The 20175-nt window shown below is 33.2% G+C and overlaps 1 protein-coding gene across 1 annotated transcript; it reads left to right on the forward strand.

Moving 5' to 3' along the window:
* Positions 1-16645: 16645 nt before the first annotated feature.
* CLE25 (CLAVATA3/ESR-RELATED 25) lies at positions 16646-18999 on the forward strand. The gene is made up of 2 exons (XM_011010738.1): positions 16646-17429; positions 18376-18999. The coding sequence occupies exons 1-2, from the start codon at positions 17176-17178 to the stop codon at positions 18413-18415; spliced, it is 294 nt and encodes a 97-aa protein (XP_011009040.1). The 5' UTR covers positions 16646-17175; the 3' UTR covers positions 18416-18999.
* Positions 19000-20175: the final 1176 nt, after the last annotated feature.

Consider the following 20175-nt stretch of genomic DNA (forward strand, 5'->3'; position numbering starts at 1 on the left):
ACAAATCACCACTTTCACTCAAAAACCAGGAGAAACATTTTACCAATTTTGGGACAGGTATTGAGACTTGCTTAATACTTGCCCTCATCATGGTTTTGAAACATGGAGATTGGTTTCACATTTCTATGAAGGGTTAACACCTAGAGATAGGCAAATGGTTGAATTGATGTGCAATGGAACTTTGGAAGATAAAGACCCTGATGAAGCAATGGAGTACTTAGACTTGTTAGCTGAAAATGCTCAAAATTGGGACACTGCGGGTACTTATAAGGCACCGAGTAAAACTCAACCTCATATATCTAGTGGAGGTATGTATAACCTTAGGGAAGATTATGACTGTCAAGCCAAGTTTGCATCTTTAGCTAGAAAAGTTGAGGCACTAGAATTGAAAAAGAGTGGTCAATTAAAATCTGTTGAAAACATTGTGTGTCAAATTTATGAAACAGATGAACACTCAACCAACGATTGTCTAACCTTGCCTTCTTTTAATGAATGTCTCCATGAACAAGCCCATGCTTTAAACAGTTTCCAAAGGGCTAACCACAACCCATACGCCCAAACATACAACCCTAGGAGAACAACAATGCACAAACTTCACAACCACCATTTCAAACACACCATAATTTCCAAAATTCTCATGGATATGCACCTCCTTATGCTCCACCTCCTAGAAGAAATCTTGAGGAAACGTTGCATGCATTCATTGAAAAGCAAGAGACAATCAATACTCAACTTGCTCAAAACATGACAGATTTTAAAGATACTCTTGCAAAATTAACATCTACTCTCAGTTTCCAAGAGAAAGGTAAGTTTCCATCTCAACCACAACAAAATCCCAAGGGGCAATACAATGCAAATGCAAGTAGTTCCGGAAGCCAACACATGGATCAAGTCAAATCAGTCACTACTCTTCGCAGTGGTAAGGTTATTGAAAAACCCTCTCTTGAACCTTATGAGAAAGATGATGAGTCAATCTTTGAGGGTAAGGAAGGGGTTGAATTTGAAAATTGCAAAGAAAAAACTGATTCTCCGCCAGCACTTCCATTTCCTCAACCATGACCAAACAAAGGAAAGTCAATCACAACTCTGAAATTTTCAAAACTTTCAAACAGGTAAGAATTAATATACCTTTGCTGGATGCTATTAAACAGATTCCTTCCTATGCTAAATTTTTGAAAGATCTATGCATTGTGAAGAGGAAACTGAATGTGAAAAAGAAAGTCTTTCTAGCCGAACAAGTAAGTGCTATTCTTCAGAACAATAATGCTTTGAAATATAAAGACCCTGGTTGTCCTACAATTTCTTGCTTTATTGGAGAGCATAAAATTGAAAGAGCCTTACTTGATCTTGGAGCTAGTGTGAATTGGAGAGCATAAAATTGAAACTTGCTTTATTGGAGAGCATAAAATTGAAAAAGCTTTACTTGATCTCGGTGCTAGTGTGAATTTACTTCCATATTCAGTTTTTCAAACTCTCAGTCTAGGTGAGTTAAAACCAACTTCTATATCTCTTTTACTTGCCAATAGATCTGTAAAAGTGCCTAGATGAATAATGGAAGATGTGTTAGTACAAGTCGATAAATTCATTTATCCTGTGGATTTTATTGTCTTGGACACACAACCTGTTGAAGCATGTAATTCATTTCCTGTTATTTTAGGACGTCCGTTTCTTGCAACTTCTAACGCATTGATTAATTGTAGGAATGGACTGATGAAGCTATCATTTGGAAACATGACATTGGAGATGAATATTTTCAATATTTACAAACAACCTGGAGAAGATAATGATTTACAAGAAGTAGATCATATTGACGAATTAGTTTATGATCAACTTGAATCTACTTTAAGTAAAAATGAGTTGGATGAATCTGAAGATTTTCAAATGATTTATTCTGAGGAAGAAATCACGGATGAAAATAGCATTGAAAATGTTGATGTGAATCTTTTCTCAACAATGATAACACATTTGACATCTGATATCACATCAATCGATGATTACTTTCCTAACGAATCCTTACTTTCTCTTAGTCCAATGCCTTGGTATGATAAAAATATCAATTTTCTTGCTTTAGGAGATTAAAAATATCAATTTTCTTACTTTAGGAGATTTGCCAGCTGATTGGAGTACCCAAGACAAAGAAAAGTTTTTGAGGGAAGTGAAGAACTTTTATTGTGACGACCCTAACTTATTCAAATATTGTCATGATCAAATATTTCAAAGATTCATTTCCGATTTGCCTCAGAATGCTATTACAAAAATTTACCGTGCTGAATGTGCAAGATTGAGATTGTTAATGAATCATTGAATTCCTGAAGATATTCGCTGGTTGATTGAAGCAAAGGTCTGATTATCAGGTGAGTCCTCTAACTCCTTCATTTCACACATGCTTGGAATAGGTAAAAGCACTTTTGTAAAGAAACGTCGTGCAAAACGACTAAAAGTCTATCATCGATATGCTAGATGGACTTGTAATACACAATGTTGTTCTTTAGGAATGGTATCTATAAACCGTGAAGATAAAATACAATTCATTAAGGATGGCCTGAGTAAGGAGTCTTTAGATAATCTTCTATTGACTCTTGAGACGCATCCGAGTGGAGATGTGCATCGTACAATTCATGATTTATGGCCATTATTTCATAAAGAACATGATCGACTTAGTCTTGGGAATCTGACTAAAAAAGACCCTGTTTGCCAGTTTTTAAGAAAACTGGATGGAAAGCCTATCTCCAACCCATAGAGGGCGTTTAAACCGTTCTTGGACGTAAAACCAAGAGAAGATGTGAGCCACAATCACAACTACCTGTACATACACATGCTTTTTCAAAAGTAAATAAATAAATAAATAAAAAGAGAGAGAGAGAGTGTGTGTGAGACTCCAGCTGGCCTACATATAGGTGTTATGATTGCCTTTCTAATTTCTCATCTATAAAACCCTCTCTTCCTTCCTTTCATTTCTACTCAACCCATACATTCAACAAATACAGAAGTCTGTAGAAATGGCAAGTTCCTCAAGTCATCATATAAGAAATATTTGTGTTTTCGATGGATCTAGTCTTGGGAAAGAAAATGAGTTTTTAGAATCAGCAAATCAACTTGGTCAAGTGCTAGCTGAGAGAAAGATTCATTTAGTGTATGGGGGAGGCAGTCTTGGGTTAATGAGAGGTGTGTAAATAGCTGCATTTTTAGGAGGTAGTCAAGTTTTGAAGGTCGTCCCTAAAGCTTTAGCACAAGGGGACATCATTGGAAAAACAATTGGAGAGGAACTTCAGGTTTCTACAATGTCGGCTCGAATGAATGCAATGTTTAACCATGCTGATGCCTTCATTACTTTACCAGGTGGTCTAGGCATATTGGAAGAGATCTTTCATATTTCCTCTTGGGCGCAACTGCACATTCACCATAAACCCATAGGTTTGTTAAATGTTAATGGTTATTATGATAAGTTGTTGTCTTTTCTTGATCATGTTGTGGAACAAGAATTTCTAACATCTTCTGCACGACAAATCATAATCTCTGCTGCTACTACTGAACAATTGATTGACCAACTACAATCTTTCATTCCTGTAATTGATCCTTCCATGAGTCGTATAAATTGATCAACTAAGAAAAGTCGTAAAAAGCTTAGATTGGATTTGAGCCTTCATTTATGAATTTTTGTGTCTTTTGATTTTATTATTGTGTTTTGTTGTTACTTTTATTTGTTTTCGTGTGTTTCAGGTTTGTTAGTGTTCGTTATTTCAGGTGATATCTTCTATACTCTATCTTTCTACCTTTAAACATTGAGGACAATGTTTTGTTTTAGTTGGGGGGAGAGGGTAGTAGCTAAAAAAAAAACTATGTTTTCTATTTCATAAAGCATGTGCAAAATTATTGTTACTATGATGGCAGAGTAAGGAGAACTTTTATAACTCTTGAGACGCATCTTAGTAACCATTCTTAATAAGGTATATCATAATACTTCTTGATATATTCAGGTTTACAAACTCTCGCATTGTTATCACTTAATTCTGCTCATATACTTATTTAACATGTATTCTTAAACCTTAATTTACACACACACACTTTAACATATGATTGTGGGTTGCATATTGGATTATTACATTATTTATGTTCTTTTGTTAAAGGTAACACCTAAGGAAAATGGATAGTATATAATTAAAAAAAAAGAAAAAAAAAGAAAAAAAAGAACAAAATGATGATAATAAAAATGTAGATAAGTTTGGTTTCGTAGCCTCCCTAACCTAAGTAATTAAGCCCGAAGGGGTGCTTTAACACCTAATACCCTAAAGTCAACTGACTTGGGAGCTATTGGCCTAACGCTTGTTACATGGGTTGAGGAGAAAAGCTTAAGGGAATTAAACATTGCACTATCTACATATAAGTATCTACGACCCAAGTTATTAAGCTCGTAGGGGTGTCTTAACACCTAATGCCCTAAGACCAACTGGTCTAGGAGTCATTAGCTGAACACTGGTTACATGGGTTAAAGATACATGGTGTTTTTAAATTATATGTATATATATGTTTAAAAAAAACAAGAAGAAGACAAAAATAATAATCCCAACCCAAGGAAGTTAACCTTAAACATTAGAACAAAAATTTTGTTTTCTTCCAAGAAAAGCCCCATAATTATGTGTTGATACATTGAGCATAAAAGAAAGGTTTATGAATATCTTGTTAAGGGTTTTGAGTAGATATATAAATTTAATGAGAGTTTGTTTATCTGGATAGATTAATGGAAGTTCAATGATGAATACCTTGCTTTGTGGAATTTACAAATTGTTTTTCTATTTTAACGCTTTGATTACTAGGGACTAGTAATAAGCTGGTTGGGGGGTGTGATTAGTACTTAAAACTGAATTTTTATCATGGTTTTATATCATCATTTTGCACTTGAAGTATCAATAACTCCTTAACTAAAGCATGCTTTATAATAATATATCTAATAATATAAGATACCTTTAATTTAGGGTAAATGTTCATTTTAAATGCAGGTCTATCACATAAATGAAAGGATTGATTGATGACTTTAAGAACTTAAATTGCAAGGGCAAAGAGATGACCAAAATTAGAAAAGAGATGTCGGTGCAATCCAAACCGGAACACTGTTCGGATCGGTGCAATCCAAACCGGAACATTATTTGGTAATTGGGTCATATCTGGAGCTATAGATCTCAGATTTAGGTTTACTTTATATGGCTGGAAAGGTAAGATATAGGCCTACAACTTTCATATGGAGCCCAAGATCTAAAAAGGTTATCTTCAAGTCCAAATTATTGCAACAACAAAGAAGTCCTAAGCTGTCCTCCAACCCGAGCACTGTTCAGTATTTTGGCCATATCTGGAGTTCTAGAAGTCCAAATGAGCTGAATTTTTTACACAAGAAAGCTCAGACAATTGTCTACAACTTTCATGTTTCGAGTGGCTCCAATTTTAAAATTATCAATGATGTTTTGGCCAGACAAGAGAAGATAAGGATTGTCACCAAGTCAAGAGTTGGCTACCCACTCATCAATTAGTCATCAAATCAATAGTTTCCAATTTTGGCCTATAAAAGAAGGCATTTGCCATGCATTTAGGCATCTTGGTGTCCAGATCAAGATCATGCTCTTGCCTTCTCTCTTTGTATTTTTTATAATGTTTATACTTTGCTTTCATTAATATCAAGTTTATGCCTTTCATTTCCTTTCATTTACTTAGTTAACTTTTATCTTATTTATGTTCTTATTTTGTTTATTTATTTTTCTTTCTTTCATTATGTCTAGCTAAGTTTATTATGTCAAGGTGAAAAGGTTACACTAATGGTGTAAGAATAAGTATAGTGTAAACTTAATATGGACTTTAATGTTTGATACTAACATGTTTTATATTTGTTATCTTGTTCACTCTTTAATACTTTGCTTGTTAAATGACTAATCTTGATTTATGTTGTATAACACTTTGTACAACAAATGCTTGACACTTTCATAGCCCATACTGTATGGTATAACCGACACCTGAGCTATGAAAGGAACTTGCTTTGTTGTTAACATAAGTTATAATCATGAATGCTTGACGAGATTTACAAGTATTAGCATTAATCGAATAAGATGACTAATGTAATCATGTTAACAATCTATAATCTGATTGGAACCTCCTTTGTGTGTGGTTTCCAATTCAATAATAAGAGTTTATACTATCTAATTGGAACCTCTTTTGTGTAAATCTCCTCCTATAGATATATGTAAATCTCTTGGTTGTTATATGTAAATCTCCTCCTATAGATATCCATTCAGAAACACAGATTTTACATTTAACTGATAAACTTTCCAATCCTTTAGTGCATACAATACAAATAGCAATCTAATTGTATCAAGTCGTGCTACCGGTGCAAAGGTTTCTGATAAGTCCTCTCCAAACACTTGAGCATAACCTTTTGCAACTAATTTGGCTTTGTATTTATTTATAAAACCATCTTTATTTTGTTTTGGTTTTATAAATCTATTTAACTCCTATGGCCTTTTTATATAATGGCTTATCCATTACACCTAAGTATTATTCTTTTCGATCATTTTGAATTCCTTTTTCATTGCTTTAATCCATTCATTTTTCTTCACCTCCTCTTCAAATTCTACAGGCTTACAAATAATAATATTCCTACTTTCATAAATCTCAGATAAGGATCTTGTACCTCTAACCGACTCATCATCAATACTGTCATTAATAATCTCCCGAGTTGAAGATTCCTATTTCTTTGTTGACAATTCCTGTTTGTTTTCTGGTTCCTTCCATTTTCATTGTTTATCTTCTATGAAGTTAACATCTCTGTTTACTAGAATTTTTTTATTTTGAGATTGGAAGATTATTTAAGCTTTTGATGGACCGCTGTATCCAATGAACACTCCTAGTTTAGCCTTTTTATCTAACTTGTCTCTTTTAACCGGTGGCACATAAGTGCAACAAAGGCAATAAATTTTTTTCAAATGTTGCAGGTCTAGTTTGTATCCAAACCAAAATTCAAATGAAGTTCTTTGTTGCAATAGACTAGTTAACATTATATTCAGCAAATACACTGATGTGTTTATAGCTTCAGCCTTATAGTTTCTTTAACAGCTCTTTTTCATGCAGCATGCATCTAGTCATTTCTATAATGCTCCTATTTTTTTTTCACTCACATCATTTTGTTGTGGAGTGTAAGGTGTTGTAAGTTGGTGTTCAATCTTGGATTCATCACAGAATTGTCGAAATCCTCTACTGATATATTCCTTTTCATTGTCAAACCTTAATGTCTAAATCCTACATCCACTTTGGTTTTTCACCTATGTTTTATACTTCTAGAATACATTAGCAATGTCAGATTTGAATTAAAAAAAAATCTAACAAAATCTAGAATAATCATTAATAAAGATTATGTAGTACCTACTACCATTTAGTAAAATTGTTCTCTAGAGACCTCCAACATCTGTATGTACTAGTTAAAGTTTATATGTTGCTTTCTATGTAGTTTGAAGGAAATGTTTCCTAGCTTGCTTTCCATATTGACACGCTGCATAGTTGGTTGATTCGTTCTCCAGTTATGGAACGCTTCTTACAAGATTGTGTTTTTGCATATACATTAGCCCAGCATTATGAAAATGCCCATTATTTGTATGCCACAATTCATCATTACATGTTTTTATGAAAAAACCTTTTGCTTTCATTTTCAGTCTGGAGAAGTTGCCTATATTGTCTTTAATCAAGCACAATTTGTCTTCAAATATTACTTTGAAACCTTTCTTCATAAGTTATCCAACGCTAAGAAAATTCTGATTAATGTTATACATATAAATCTGAAATGTACTTCAAACTTGACAGGCTATTGATAACAACAATTCATTTGCCTTTGACAACAATATAATCACCATTTTTAATTTTAACTTTGGAAATAACAGTTCCATCAAGTTTCTTGAACAATTCCTAACTATTTGTCATGTGGTTTGTGCAACCATTGTCAATTAACCAGGAATCATTCGAGTTGTTGCTTATTGAAAAACATGATGCGATAAACAACCGCTATTCTTTAAGTTGTTAAGCAATAATTTTTGCTTTTTCTTCATGTTGTTTTGATTTGCAGATTCTTTCAATATGTCTAGTTTGACCATATTTTTTACACTTAATATCTAGTCTTCACCAATATTTTCTCTACTAGTGATTTGTCTTTTTTACAGTAAGGACATGATGGATATGTCTCCACCTTGTTTTTGTAATTTTTAGCCTTTTTCTTTTTGTTAAATCTCTTGTCTTTACCTTCTCCTGGTATTGAGCACTTGCTTGAAAAGCCCTTGCATTGATTCCTCATGTCTTATCGATCTTCTCTACTCTTGTGCCTTCAAAGCATTTATAAATTCTCTAAGAGATATATTGGTTAAGTTTTTTTTGTCTCTTCTAATGAAGAAATCTTAAACTCATATTTTTCAGGCATGGTTATCAGTATTTTTGGCATAATTCAATGATCAGAAAATTTATTTCTACGTAATCTTACTTTATTTATTATGCTTAGTAATTTGTCAGCATACTCTTTGATGTTTCTATCTCCTTTATCTTCTGCATTTCAAATTCTCTGATTAAGTTGAGAGCCTGTATATTTTTAGTTCTTTCATTGCCCTAATATTTTTTTTTTTTAAGATAGTCCCATATACCTTTTGCAGATTTCAAATTCCTGATTCTTATGAATATTGTATTTGACACTGTAGTATATAAGCAGGCTTTATCTTTGAACTTCCTTGTCTTCTTTTCCTTGTGGATCTTCAGTTGAGCTTTTCTTCTATAGCTTCCCAGAGATCTAATGCTTCTAGAGAATTGTCATTCTAATAACCCAAGTTTTATAGTTATCACCATTAAAAACTGGTGGTGAACTGTGTAAGATGATTGAGTTAGTTTCCATTTCTAGTATTCCTAATAATAAAGAAAGAGAAGAAGAAGATGGTGATGAGAACTTGGAGATGGAAAATTAATGTAAGGATTAAACAATAATAATAACAAATGTCAAGGTTAGAGGTTCCACTAATGGTGTAAGAATAAGTATAATGTAAACTTAATATGGACTTTAATGTTTGATACTAACATGTTTTATATTTGTTATCTTGTTCACTCTTTAATACTTTGCTTGTTAAATGACTAATCTTGATTTATGTTGTGTAACACTTTGTACAACAAATGCTTGGCACTTTCATAGCCCATACTGTATGGTATATCCGACACCTGAGCTATGAAAAGAACTTGATTTGTTGTTAACATAAGTTATCATCATGAATGCTTGACGAGATTTATAAGTATTAGCATTAATCGAATAAGATGACTAATGTAATCATGTTAACAATCTATAATTTGATTGGAACCTCCTTTATGTGTGGTTTCCAATTAAATAATAAGAGTTTATATTATACTTGTTTGACATACCATTAGTGGAATCTCTAACCTTAACATTTGTTATTATCATTGTTTAATCGTTATATTAATATTTCTTCTCAAAGTTCTCATCTTCTTCTTCTTCTCTTTCTTTATTATTATTATTATTATTACTACTACTACTATTACTACTATTATTATTATTATTATTATTATTATTATTATTATTGTTATTATTATTGTTGTTGTTGTTGTTATTGTTATTGTTATTGTTGTTGTATTATTGTTATTTATAATTTGTACAAATAACCTCTCTGTGGTTTGACCCCAGTCTTGCCGGGTTATTTATTACTTCGACACTCCTGCACTTGGGAGAAGACATCAATCTTTTCATCGTGTCAAGTATTTTTGGCACAATTTAGTGATCAGAAAATTTATTTCTACGTAATCTTACTTTGTTTATTATGCTTAGTAATTTGTCAGTATACTCTTTGATGTTTCTATCTCCTTTATCTTCTGCATTTCAAATTCTTTGATTAAGTTGAGAGCCTGTATATTTTTAGTTCTTTCATTGCCTTAATATTTTTTTTTTAAGATAGTCCCATATACCTTTTGCAGATTTCAAATTCCTGATTCTTGTGAATATTGTATTTGACACTGCAGTATATAAGCAGGCTTTATCTTTGAACTTCCTTGTCTTCTTTTCCTTGTGGATCTTCAGTTGAGCTATTATTAGATTTACTGGTAAATTAGGAATACCATAATTTTCTTCTATAGCTTCCTAGAGATCTAATGCTTCTAGATGAATTGTCATTCTAATAACCCAAGTTTCATAGTTATCACCATTAAAAACTGGTGGTGAACTGTTTAAGATGATTGAGTCAGTTTCCATTTCTAGTATTCCTTTTGGTTTTGTATTTATTGTTTGGTTTGTGTTTTGATTCTCTTAACTCATAAATCTCTCAAGATAATTATGTTTTAATAAAACTTTATTAATTATTTTAAACTAATTACAGAACATGAATATAAATAATAGCAGAATGAAATAAAAATAAAAGATATAACTTTATTGATTTCATAACACTCTAAAATAAAAATAGAGTTTTAATTAGAAAGAATAACTATTAAATTTAAAAATTACATAACAAACAAATTAAATATAGTAAATTTATTCCTAATGAATTAGTCTTTAAATAGTAACCTTTAACAACAAATCTCCAGCTTTTAAGGCATTCTTTCAACAAAGGGCATTCAATATTGGTGACCTAGTCTATCTCAAACTACAACCTTACCGGCATAAATCAGTAGTGCACATTATTGTCGTTACTTAATTATGAAGAAGATTAGAACTATGGCTTATAAGTTGTAAACTTGCAACTACTATTTTCAGCAACCATCATCTCTCAGTTGAAGAAACATATTGGTAATAAGATTGTTTATAAGACGTTGCCAATTAACCTCACGAGCACTCCTTTCTTTTTCATTAAAATCATCCCTAGATCATATCCAGGTAAGCTCCATTAATATATCCTTTATACCATAATCACTTTTATCACAACCTTCTTCTTCTTCTAAGGCAAGGCAATACGGTTTTCTTTTCTACCTCTATTTTCATGTTTTTTTTTTCTTTTAAAGATAGAGGAGAAGGGAAACGCAAAACCTTGTTAGAGAAAACTATATCCATAAAGAGGAGGATAAGCCACTGAGGGTCACTCATAGGTATAATTTTTTTTTTAGATTTGTAATTTGTTGATTATTTTAATTCAATAAGAGAGAGAACTATCATGAGGTTAGTTAAAAAACTGAGAAAAAACTTGGAGTGTTGAAGATGCTTAGAGGAAAGGCTAAAAAGAGAAGAAGTTGCGGTCTCCCAATGCTATGGATGTATGGCTAGTGATGGAAGTTGTAAAAGATCCATCCTTTGGTATATTACAGGTGCTGACACTTCTTTTTGTTCATATGTATGTAGACAACAATCACTTTAACCATTACTTTTTTTAGTGATTCATTCCATACTGTTTTCCTTTTCAGTATTAATTTTGTTTCTATTGGCAGCTGGTCGGTGGGTAGACTTGTTAACTGGCATTGGTTTTGATGGTATTAAAGCTATCAGTCGAGGATGCTCTCAATTATTTTACTTATTTATTTGTGTGTTATGCTGCTAGTGTTTGCAGTTATGAGTTTAATTACTTTAGATCTTCATTTCTGATGTTGTACGGTAGTTTATATGCTAAAAGGAGATCCTATAATCTAGATAAATACATAATTTCTCTCTATAATTTAGGTTCATAGGCTTGTATGTAAGAAGATCCTTACTTTCTGTAGTGTTTATAAAGTGTCATAGCCCAAAGGGTTTTCAAGGGATAGAAGAATGAAAGAAAATGTGGTGGCCATTCTTTCAGGCACTTTGCTCATGAACATGCAGCTTTGCTAGAAGCAACTAGTCACCTCTTTTCCTCAGCTAAAGATGATCCATCTGTTATTAGAAGTTGAAAAGTGTCTATAAATGTATACATAATAAGAAATCATTTCTCTTGAATATTCTTGCTAATCAAGTTACATTGTTTGTAATTTCATTAGTTTCATGTCTCCATATACATGATTTGATTATGGAATATTGATAGATCAAATTTCAAAAATACACATGGTTGGATAAGACATATTTATTGTAACTGCTAAATTTTGTTAATTATTTAACTTGTTGATGTTCTTATTGACAAAATTCTTACATAGTTTTTCTTAACATCAAGAATTTTCCTAGTATAACCCCCTTCCCCCCATTTATCAAGTTTAAAGTACTCCAGTTTGCACCATTTTTTTGTTACCATAAACCATTATCTACACCACAAATCATTGTGAAATCTTTGAGATGATATTATGTTTAGCACATTAAGGCCAACTAGCTTGGTTACTAGCACAATATCGATCTATAGAAAATCTTGTATAGTGAAGTTGTTCATACATGCTAAAACATCTAATTTGTTAATTTTCAATATATCAAGGAACCATCTCAACCTAATAGTTTAAACTGTTAGGTGAAGTCCCAATATATGATTTATATTATTCTCCAACATACCCCAACAAGTGAATGCCTTTTGAACTTAAAACTTGCATAGAACCCCACTATCTTGTGTTTATTTTTTTTATCAAATAAATGAGGATGATGGGATTTGAACTCGTGACCGCTTGGTCATCAAGGCTCTAATACCATGCCAAAGAATCATCTCAACACAATAGTTTAAACTGTTAAATAAAATCATAAGATATAACTTATATTATTATCTAACACATTAATATATAATTTCTTATCCATAAATTATTTACTGTTGGTCAACACGGTGACAAATAATTTTGTTTCTAATACATCAGCTAAAGTGAATATGTATGAAATTGCAAATAAATGATCGGCATTTTGGTCGAACTCATTTGACAATTTATGGACCTGACTGGGCTCAGAAGAAGAGAAAGAAATAATAGCATATCGGTGGTAGAACTTATACTAGAAGTTTACAAGTCGAAAGTGGAGAGCGAGATGTGAGCTTATAAAGCTTTTTCTTCATGAATCATCTCTTAGGCTATGTTTGTTTCTCGAAATTCACTTTCTGGGAAATTACTTTCCAAACTTTCCTGTATTTGTTTGCCATTAAAAAAGTTGGTCAATGAAAAATACTTTCCAATCAAAGGAAAATTTGGCTTGGTTTTCAGGGAAGTATTTTCCTAGAAAATTTTGGCAGAAAACACTTTATGAAAGTTGTGAAAAATTTAAAAATATCATATTATTTGCTGATTATATCAAATTTAGTCCTGAAACTTTTGATTGCTATATATAGTTTGTTTTGAATATTTATTTTTCAATTTTATTTCTTAAAATTTAATTTTTATATTAACTTTGGTCCTCATTTTTACAATTGTTATTTGCTTTGCCCCTATCATTTTTTTATTGAAATTTTTTATCTATCAAATTTGGTCCTCATTCTTTTGATTGTTACTTATTCTATTTGAAATAATTTATGAAATGTTAATTATTATTATTTTAATTTCTTCATCTTTTATTTTTTTTTATTTTTTAGATTTGATCTCTATTATTTTGATTATTATTTATTTTATTTGAGATAATCTATAAAATTATATTTTTTTTTCAATTTCATTCTCATTCATTCTTTTAATTTGTAAGATTTGTTTCTCATTATTTTAATAAATTTGAGAAAAATAAAACATTAATAAGTTATTTTTCATCTTATTTTCTATGATATAACTAAACACTGGAAAGTGTTTTCCAACTTATTTTTCATTATACTACCAAATATCAACAAATAATTTATTTTTTTGAATTTTTTTTTTAAATTACTTTTCAGTAAACAAACGGAGCCTAATGTTGACTAGTAAAATATATGTTGTATCATTCATGTTATGTTCAGATAATTTGAAACCTGCCTTGGTTGATCTTTATGGTAAAATATCTGTTTTTAGGAAACTACAAATTTGTTATGGCTAGCTTTTAATTCATTCAATTGTCTTCTTTTCCCATTTAAAATTAGAAGTTGGATTTTATTTCACAGGCTCATGTCTTCATGGTTTCTTGGTATTTCCTTGGCTGCTTATTGAGCTTGATAATATTGAGAGAGAGCCTTCTTCTGTCATGCTGCTATTTCATGATTGTAAGGACTTCATAAACCAATTCTGTATTTGATAAACAGATCTTATTTTAGTTGTTGAAGTCAAATACAGATATTAGAAATCGTTGACTACATAATGTTTGCTTTTTCTTGCCAATTTTAGCGTCAAGGAAATATGTACCCTCCTGTATTTTATCCTTTTGATGCCATAAGAGTCCAAATCAGGCATACTGTTAAGAATGCGTATCTCTAGATTCATGCTTTGAACTTATATTGCATTACTACTCTGTTTTAGTTTGGAAGTCCAATAAATTGTGCTTCTTAGTGCAATATGCTTGAACCTGCCCTTGATTTATTTTTATGCATCGAGCAATCAGACATACTGTTCAGGATGTATATCGTGATTTATGCTTGCCTTGGTCTTAGACATCAACTTTGTCATGTATCCCCACTTCCTTTTGTGTTATTTAAGTTATAAACTGTCTCAGTTCTTCAATGCTATACTAATAGTTAAAGATATAGTATCTCCACATATTGATTTTAATTCAGAGAGAATTTTTTCAGACTTCTAAGATAAAGATCCTGAAATTTCAGATTCCCTCAGTGACTTGAGGATACTGAGCTGCTTGAAGGGGAACCTCTGCTCTGATAGGAAGTTTTTGATGTATTAGGAAGGATCAGAGATTATTTGGCAGATTTCCAAGGGAGCCTCTGTGTTCTGATGCATACTTTAGATGTTTTAGGGGGGGTGTGGGGGGTGTGGGTGGGCGGGGATCATATAACACAGTAGATATGATAAGTAATCTCAAATGTCAATTTTCATTCCATGACCATCATGTCACAGTAAAGAAGTGTCCCTGTCATAAGCACTGGACTCTTAGGGAAGCCCTTTAATCAAATTCTGAAATAGAACAAAGTCCTAAACAAGATAGAGCTTGTAAATGCTAGATTCGGAAGAAACTTACATTATAAAATAGAATCTATATTTATCATAGAGTTGATAGTTTTGAATATCTTCATTTCATCCCATGGTTTTATGTGCCTGTATGGTATCAAAGTGTTGTGTCATCGCTGTTGTGTAATGTTTAGTAGCTTACTGTAGTGCTTGATAAAATTGTATTATTACTTAAGAAAATAATGGCGAAAGCAGGTGGTACCATACTCTTGGTTCAAAGACGTCATTTTCTTTTTAAAGGGTGTTCCTTTTGAACTAAAACCAGCTAAACCCTGCTTTGCTATAAGAGCATTACATTATCGAATTGTAAGCACTTCGCATTTTCGTGGACCTGCTAAGCTCCTTGTTGCTAATAGTCTTCTGAAATATTAAGCAGAGGAACTTATAGGAGAGAAAACAAGGCAAATTGGATGAGATGGTGGTACTTGCGAAGTTGAAAGTTCTTGGGTAGGAGCATACACTTAGTCTGGGTTACAATATAGATTGCTTAGCTACTCTTTCTAGAAAATGTTTGCATGTATAGCTTTATCTTTAGAAGGTGCTGGTTGGAGGGGAGAATGCAACCACCTTATTTAATGATTAGTTTATAAGGAGAGAAGAATAGTAGATTACTTTGAGTTTTTCACGCTTGATTTTTTGACTCCATAGTTCTGCTTCTTGTTGATGCAGACATGCTTGACAATGCAGTTCAAGAGACCACAGACCACAATGCTCCATAGGTGTGGTTGGCCAAAGTATTCATAGCTGCAGTCACACACTTTGCGTTGTGGTTCTCTTCATTGCAGTAGTGCATGTTTGGCATTGCAGTCTGAAGGGATCACAACGCGTTTTAGCATGGGTGGCAAAAGCATCCTAGTTGATACTCTGGCCAGGTACTGCAGCAGCTGCCCAACCAGTGTTGCCATCCAAGGAACCATTTGGCATCAGTCTCTCTCTCTCTCTTTTATTTAATATCATGAGGTGGGGTATGTTTCCTGGTCTTTTTTCATACCATAATTCTTTTGTCGTGATACAGAAACTTAGTGATGAAAAGAAAAACTCAAATCACTCGAGTTTAATATACCAGCCAGCTGTTGAAATGAGAGTTGTTACCTTTTTTGGCAATCGGATTCTCGAAGATGATCATGAGACTACTCTTCTGGGAAATAATAGTTATAGTGGCATCACTTGGGATTGTATCCACCAAATGGGTCGATTCAGTAAGACTAGTTATGACTCAGTCTCTTAGCCATCAATGACCATCGCCTGGGTGTATATCCTCAAGGCAGGCAGGCAGACAAGTATTTTTACATATTAGTTGCTCCCTTGTCAAGTACATTGGTCTTGTTGATTAATAATCAGTGTCGGATAATTGTTTTTCATGTTGTTGGCACTCTGTGGTAACTAAGAAGAAATGCTAGTCAGTTTAAGGCGGAAGGACTTTATAAGAGCAAGCTCAGCTTTCGGGTGAAAGTCTGGAGAGAGTTCTGTCTTTACCTGTATGATAGGAATGCCAAAGTCCTGGTGAAAGCAGTAATTTGCTTCTGCCTTTTTCCTTTTTACTCTCCCTCTCTCTGCTTCTTTTTTCCTTCTTTTTTAGCTTCTATGCACCTAATTAGACGCCTTTTCCTTTCCTTTATGTGGGATTTGTTTGAGCCACTTCATGTGTTAGTTTTTCATCTTGAGAGAGGGACGCACTCTAACCGTTCGATCAAGCAATTTAAGTGGTGGGATGGTAACCAGTGATGGTAATTTTCTCATCCTCGTTGTGGATCTATAAGGGACCTGAGGTCCTATTTCAAATTTTATGGTAATAAAAACGTAAGAGCTAGGGAAAGCAGTGAGGTCCCCTTTTTCGCTGCATGGAAACGCACAAATCAAAGAAAATATAACAGAGCTCGCATGGTCTCATTCTATATAAAGCACCAAGGTTAACCAACTCTTTGTTTTATTATTTTGCACTCCCATACACACAGTAGCACACACTCCCCACCCCAGCATTGCTTACAGATTCTCCACCTTTAAATAGAACCAATCACTTCTTACCCGCCAAGCTAGCATTCTACCAAAGAACTTGTCAAATTGCCCTGCTTGGCCTCCTTCACTCTTCAGCCTACCTGTCTAAGAGAAGAGCTCCATGTGCACATTGCTCCTCAAGATAACAACATGTTTGTCCTGATTTCTTCTCACATCTCCATTTTGAATGGCCAGCTATTATTCTTTATTGAAAAGTAGAGGGAGCAGAGAGGATAAAACATGGGGAGGGGTGGTAGGATTTCGAGGGCGCTATTAGGAGCTGTTATATTTTGGGGGGTGATCTGGTTCTTGTATGTTGGAATCCTACCAAACCGTGCAACGACACTAATGGCAAGGATTAGAGTTCCAGAAGCCGGGACTTTCCAGCATCTGAAGCTATCTGGAAGAGAGAGTCATCTTATTCGTCATGACATGGATCTCAATTATGTGAGCAAGAGAAGAGTGCCCAATGGACCTGATCCTATTCACAACAGGTACATACATCTCTACTCAATGTTTTTAGATAAATTTTTGCTAGAGTCAGCTTGTGACGAATCGAACTTGCATGAATATAAGCTCAATTGACTGATGATGATTGCACATCCAGTCATTATAATGGTATTATGTTGTAGCATGAGAACAAACAAGGCAGATGCTAGAGTACACTAGACATTATCTGTACAGTTTCTTCTAGGTGAGGTTTGTTGGTAAGAGTAAAGTTAAAAATCGATCGTTTTTTTTTTTTAATATAATTTGATTTGTGAATGCGGTGAAAGGGGCATAAACTGGTATTTGTTATCTAGGAAACGTCTGATGGTGGTTTTACCCTTTAACTAAAGCTTCTTTACACATCAGTCTTTCTCTTATTTTTATGTGGAACAAGCAAAGACTTTGGGGGAAGAACTGGATCACTTTAGATGCGTGGAGGAAACACAAATAGCTTCTTTTAGAATCTCAAACAAAAAATCATTTAGCCACTTTTTGCTCCATTTGAACACCATAAGCTCCCATATTTTCAGTTTAATACAACAAGGAGATGGATAGCATCATTTAGATGGGTGTGATCTCAAACTGTAATTTGTTATTGTGATTCTGTGTTCTTAGGATTTGGAATTCTGGGTGCTGAATGCTCTAATGTGTTTTGTGCTACATAATTTGTTGCATGAAAAATCCGAGGGATGCTGGAATTATATTGTATAGCTTTTTTTTTTTGATAAATGAGAATTGCATTTGATCAAGGGAATGAAGAAGTAGTTCATCCTTCTACAAAGTAATAACACAACATAGAATAGAACTAGCTGGTAACAACCAGTTCACAGTAAATTCCATTTTCTACACATCGATCTGAACATATTTTGTATGTATATATTATCATAATGCAGGTTTGCCTCTGTATTCTATTATAATTGATATTTCCTCTACTTAAACCATGTTATTCAGGAAAACAGTCCAGTCTAGACAACCACCTGGTCAATCCTAAGTTTGAAGCGACCAAGAACCTTTAAACTTGCGAGGAAGAATCACATCCATTGAGTTTTAGGGCTGCATGGAGTGCTACTAGATTTCAGTGGAAAAATCACTCTTGTATTCAACTAAAAAATTGTCATTGCTAGGGGCTGTGAGTGCACAGATATGTTATGCTTGGATTTCCTGCAGTTTATATATTTGGAGTTTGTTGAGTGATTACCGTAATTATTAGTGCTATAGAATTTGGAGACTATCCCATGATTTTGTTCAAACGAGCATCCTCTATATCATGAATCTTGTGCATTCTGCCGGACGATTGGAACAGACTAGGAGGGAGACCATATCATCTCAAATATCTGGAACCGTTCGTACACCAACTTTGAGAAAAGAAGATTGAGCTTTTGAAACATATGCGTGTTACCTGTTCAACAATTTATTTTTTCCCCTTTCTTTTAAAAGCAACAAGGGATCATGGATAGGTTTTTTTATTTCATTTTACATGAAAAGAATGGAACACTGTCCAAGAAAGTTTTCTAGTCTCCGTAGATGATTACTTGGACTGTAACATGAATTATATACTGCTTACTAGTCAGCTAATTTAGCTTTTTGTTGGATTGGATTTCTCCTTTCAAAGTTGCTTCGTGTTCCCCAACTAAAGCGTTACCCATTATCTAAAGTTGCTCTTTTCTCAAAACATTTTTTCCTTAAATGGTGCCACTGTTACGTGTATCGGCGAGCAATAATTGCAGGCTTATCAAGATGCAAACAGTAGGGTTTATCTCGCCAATATTTCCCACTAATCTCACCATGGAAACAGGCATTTGTCAACGTATGCTAAGTTGAAGAGTGTGAAGGCATGTCCTGCGGTGCCTAAGGAAGAGATAAACAAGCCCTCTACTCCCATTGTTAGGAACACGGAGCACAGACACCAAATCCCAAGTTCTTCACCAACGAATCTAAAGATCCCACACAAGTTCTTCACCAACGAATCTAAAGATCGGACACAAATTCTAAGAACATTTTTACCAAAAAGATGCCTGGTTTTAAACACTTGAGTAAGATGTTGTAGTTATCTTTATGTCGATTACAAAACAAGGAAAGGGAGCCATCTCTCTGCACTGCTTTTTCTTTCACTTTGTTTACTATTATTCTTGATAAATTTCCCTCTTTCTCTTGCTTTTTCCCTCCCCCTGGTTCGGTTTTGAATGGTTCGAGAAGCGAAGACCCAGTCCAACTCCAATACAAAGCAACTGGGGTTCAAAATTAGAGGTTCTTTTTGGTTGCATGGGGGGACAGATTCCCATCTCGTGCAGTTCTTTTTATTAAAAGTTAATGCCCTAATGGAAAGAGAACCCAGAGAGTCCCGCATGATTTAAGTGAAAAATATACTTTTGTCGATCTCACATCTTTTTTTGGCCCAATTATATGTTTTTTTATGGATTTTACAAACTCCAAAGCTGGTTAAGCAGGCATCTCTCCTCTATTTGATATTTGCCTTTCTTTTTCACACATCATTTTATTGTGGAATGATGAACTATTGCATTTATATCTTTTATTTTTTTAATATTAAATATCTTTTATTTTTTTAATATTAAATGTCTTTTATTAGATATTGGATTGATTGAAAATTAAATTTTATTATTTTATTATTTTATTTTTTATAAAATTATTGTGTTCTAAAAAAATCCTAAAGTTAGTGCTTAATTTTATAATTATTTATTTTTGTTATTATATAGATAAATAATAAATAATTTTAAAAAATAAGTTATTAAT

The sequence above is a fragment of the Populus euphratica genome, unplaced genomic scaffold, assembly GCF_000495115.2.
Source record: "Populus euphratica unplaced genomic scaffold, PopEup_1.0 scaffold505.1, whole genome shotgun sequence".
NCBI lineage: Eukaryota > Viridiplantae > Streptophyta > Magnoliopsida > Malpighiales > Salicaceae > Populus > Populus euphratica.

Bases quoted from the DNA above. Each gene is read 5' to 3' on its own strand.
- CLE25 (XM_011010738.1), top strand. From the start codon at position 17,176: ATGGGGAGGGGTGGTAGGATTTCGAGGGCGCTATTAGGAGCTGTTATA. The intron at 17,430-18,375 runs GTACATACATCT...CATGTTATTCAG, and splicing joins CCTGATCCTATTCACAACAG to GAAAACAGTCCAGTCTAGAC.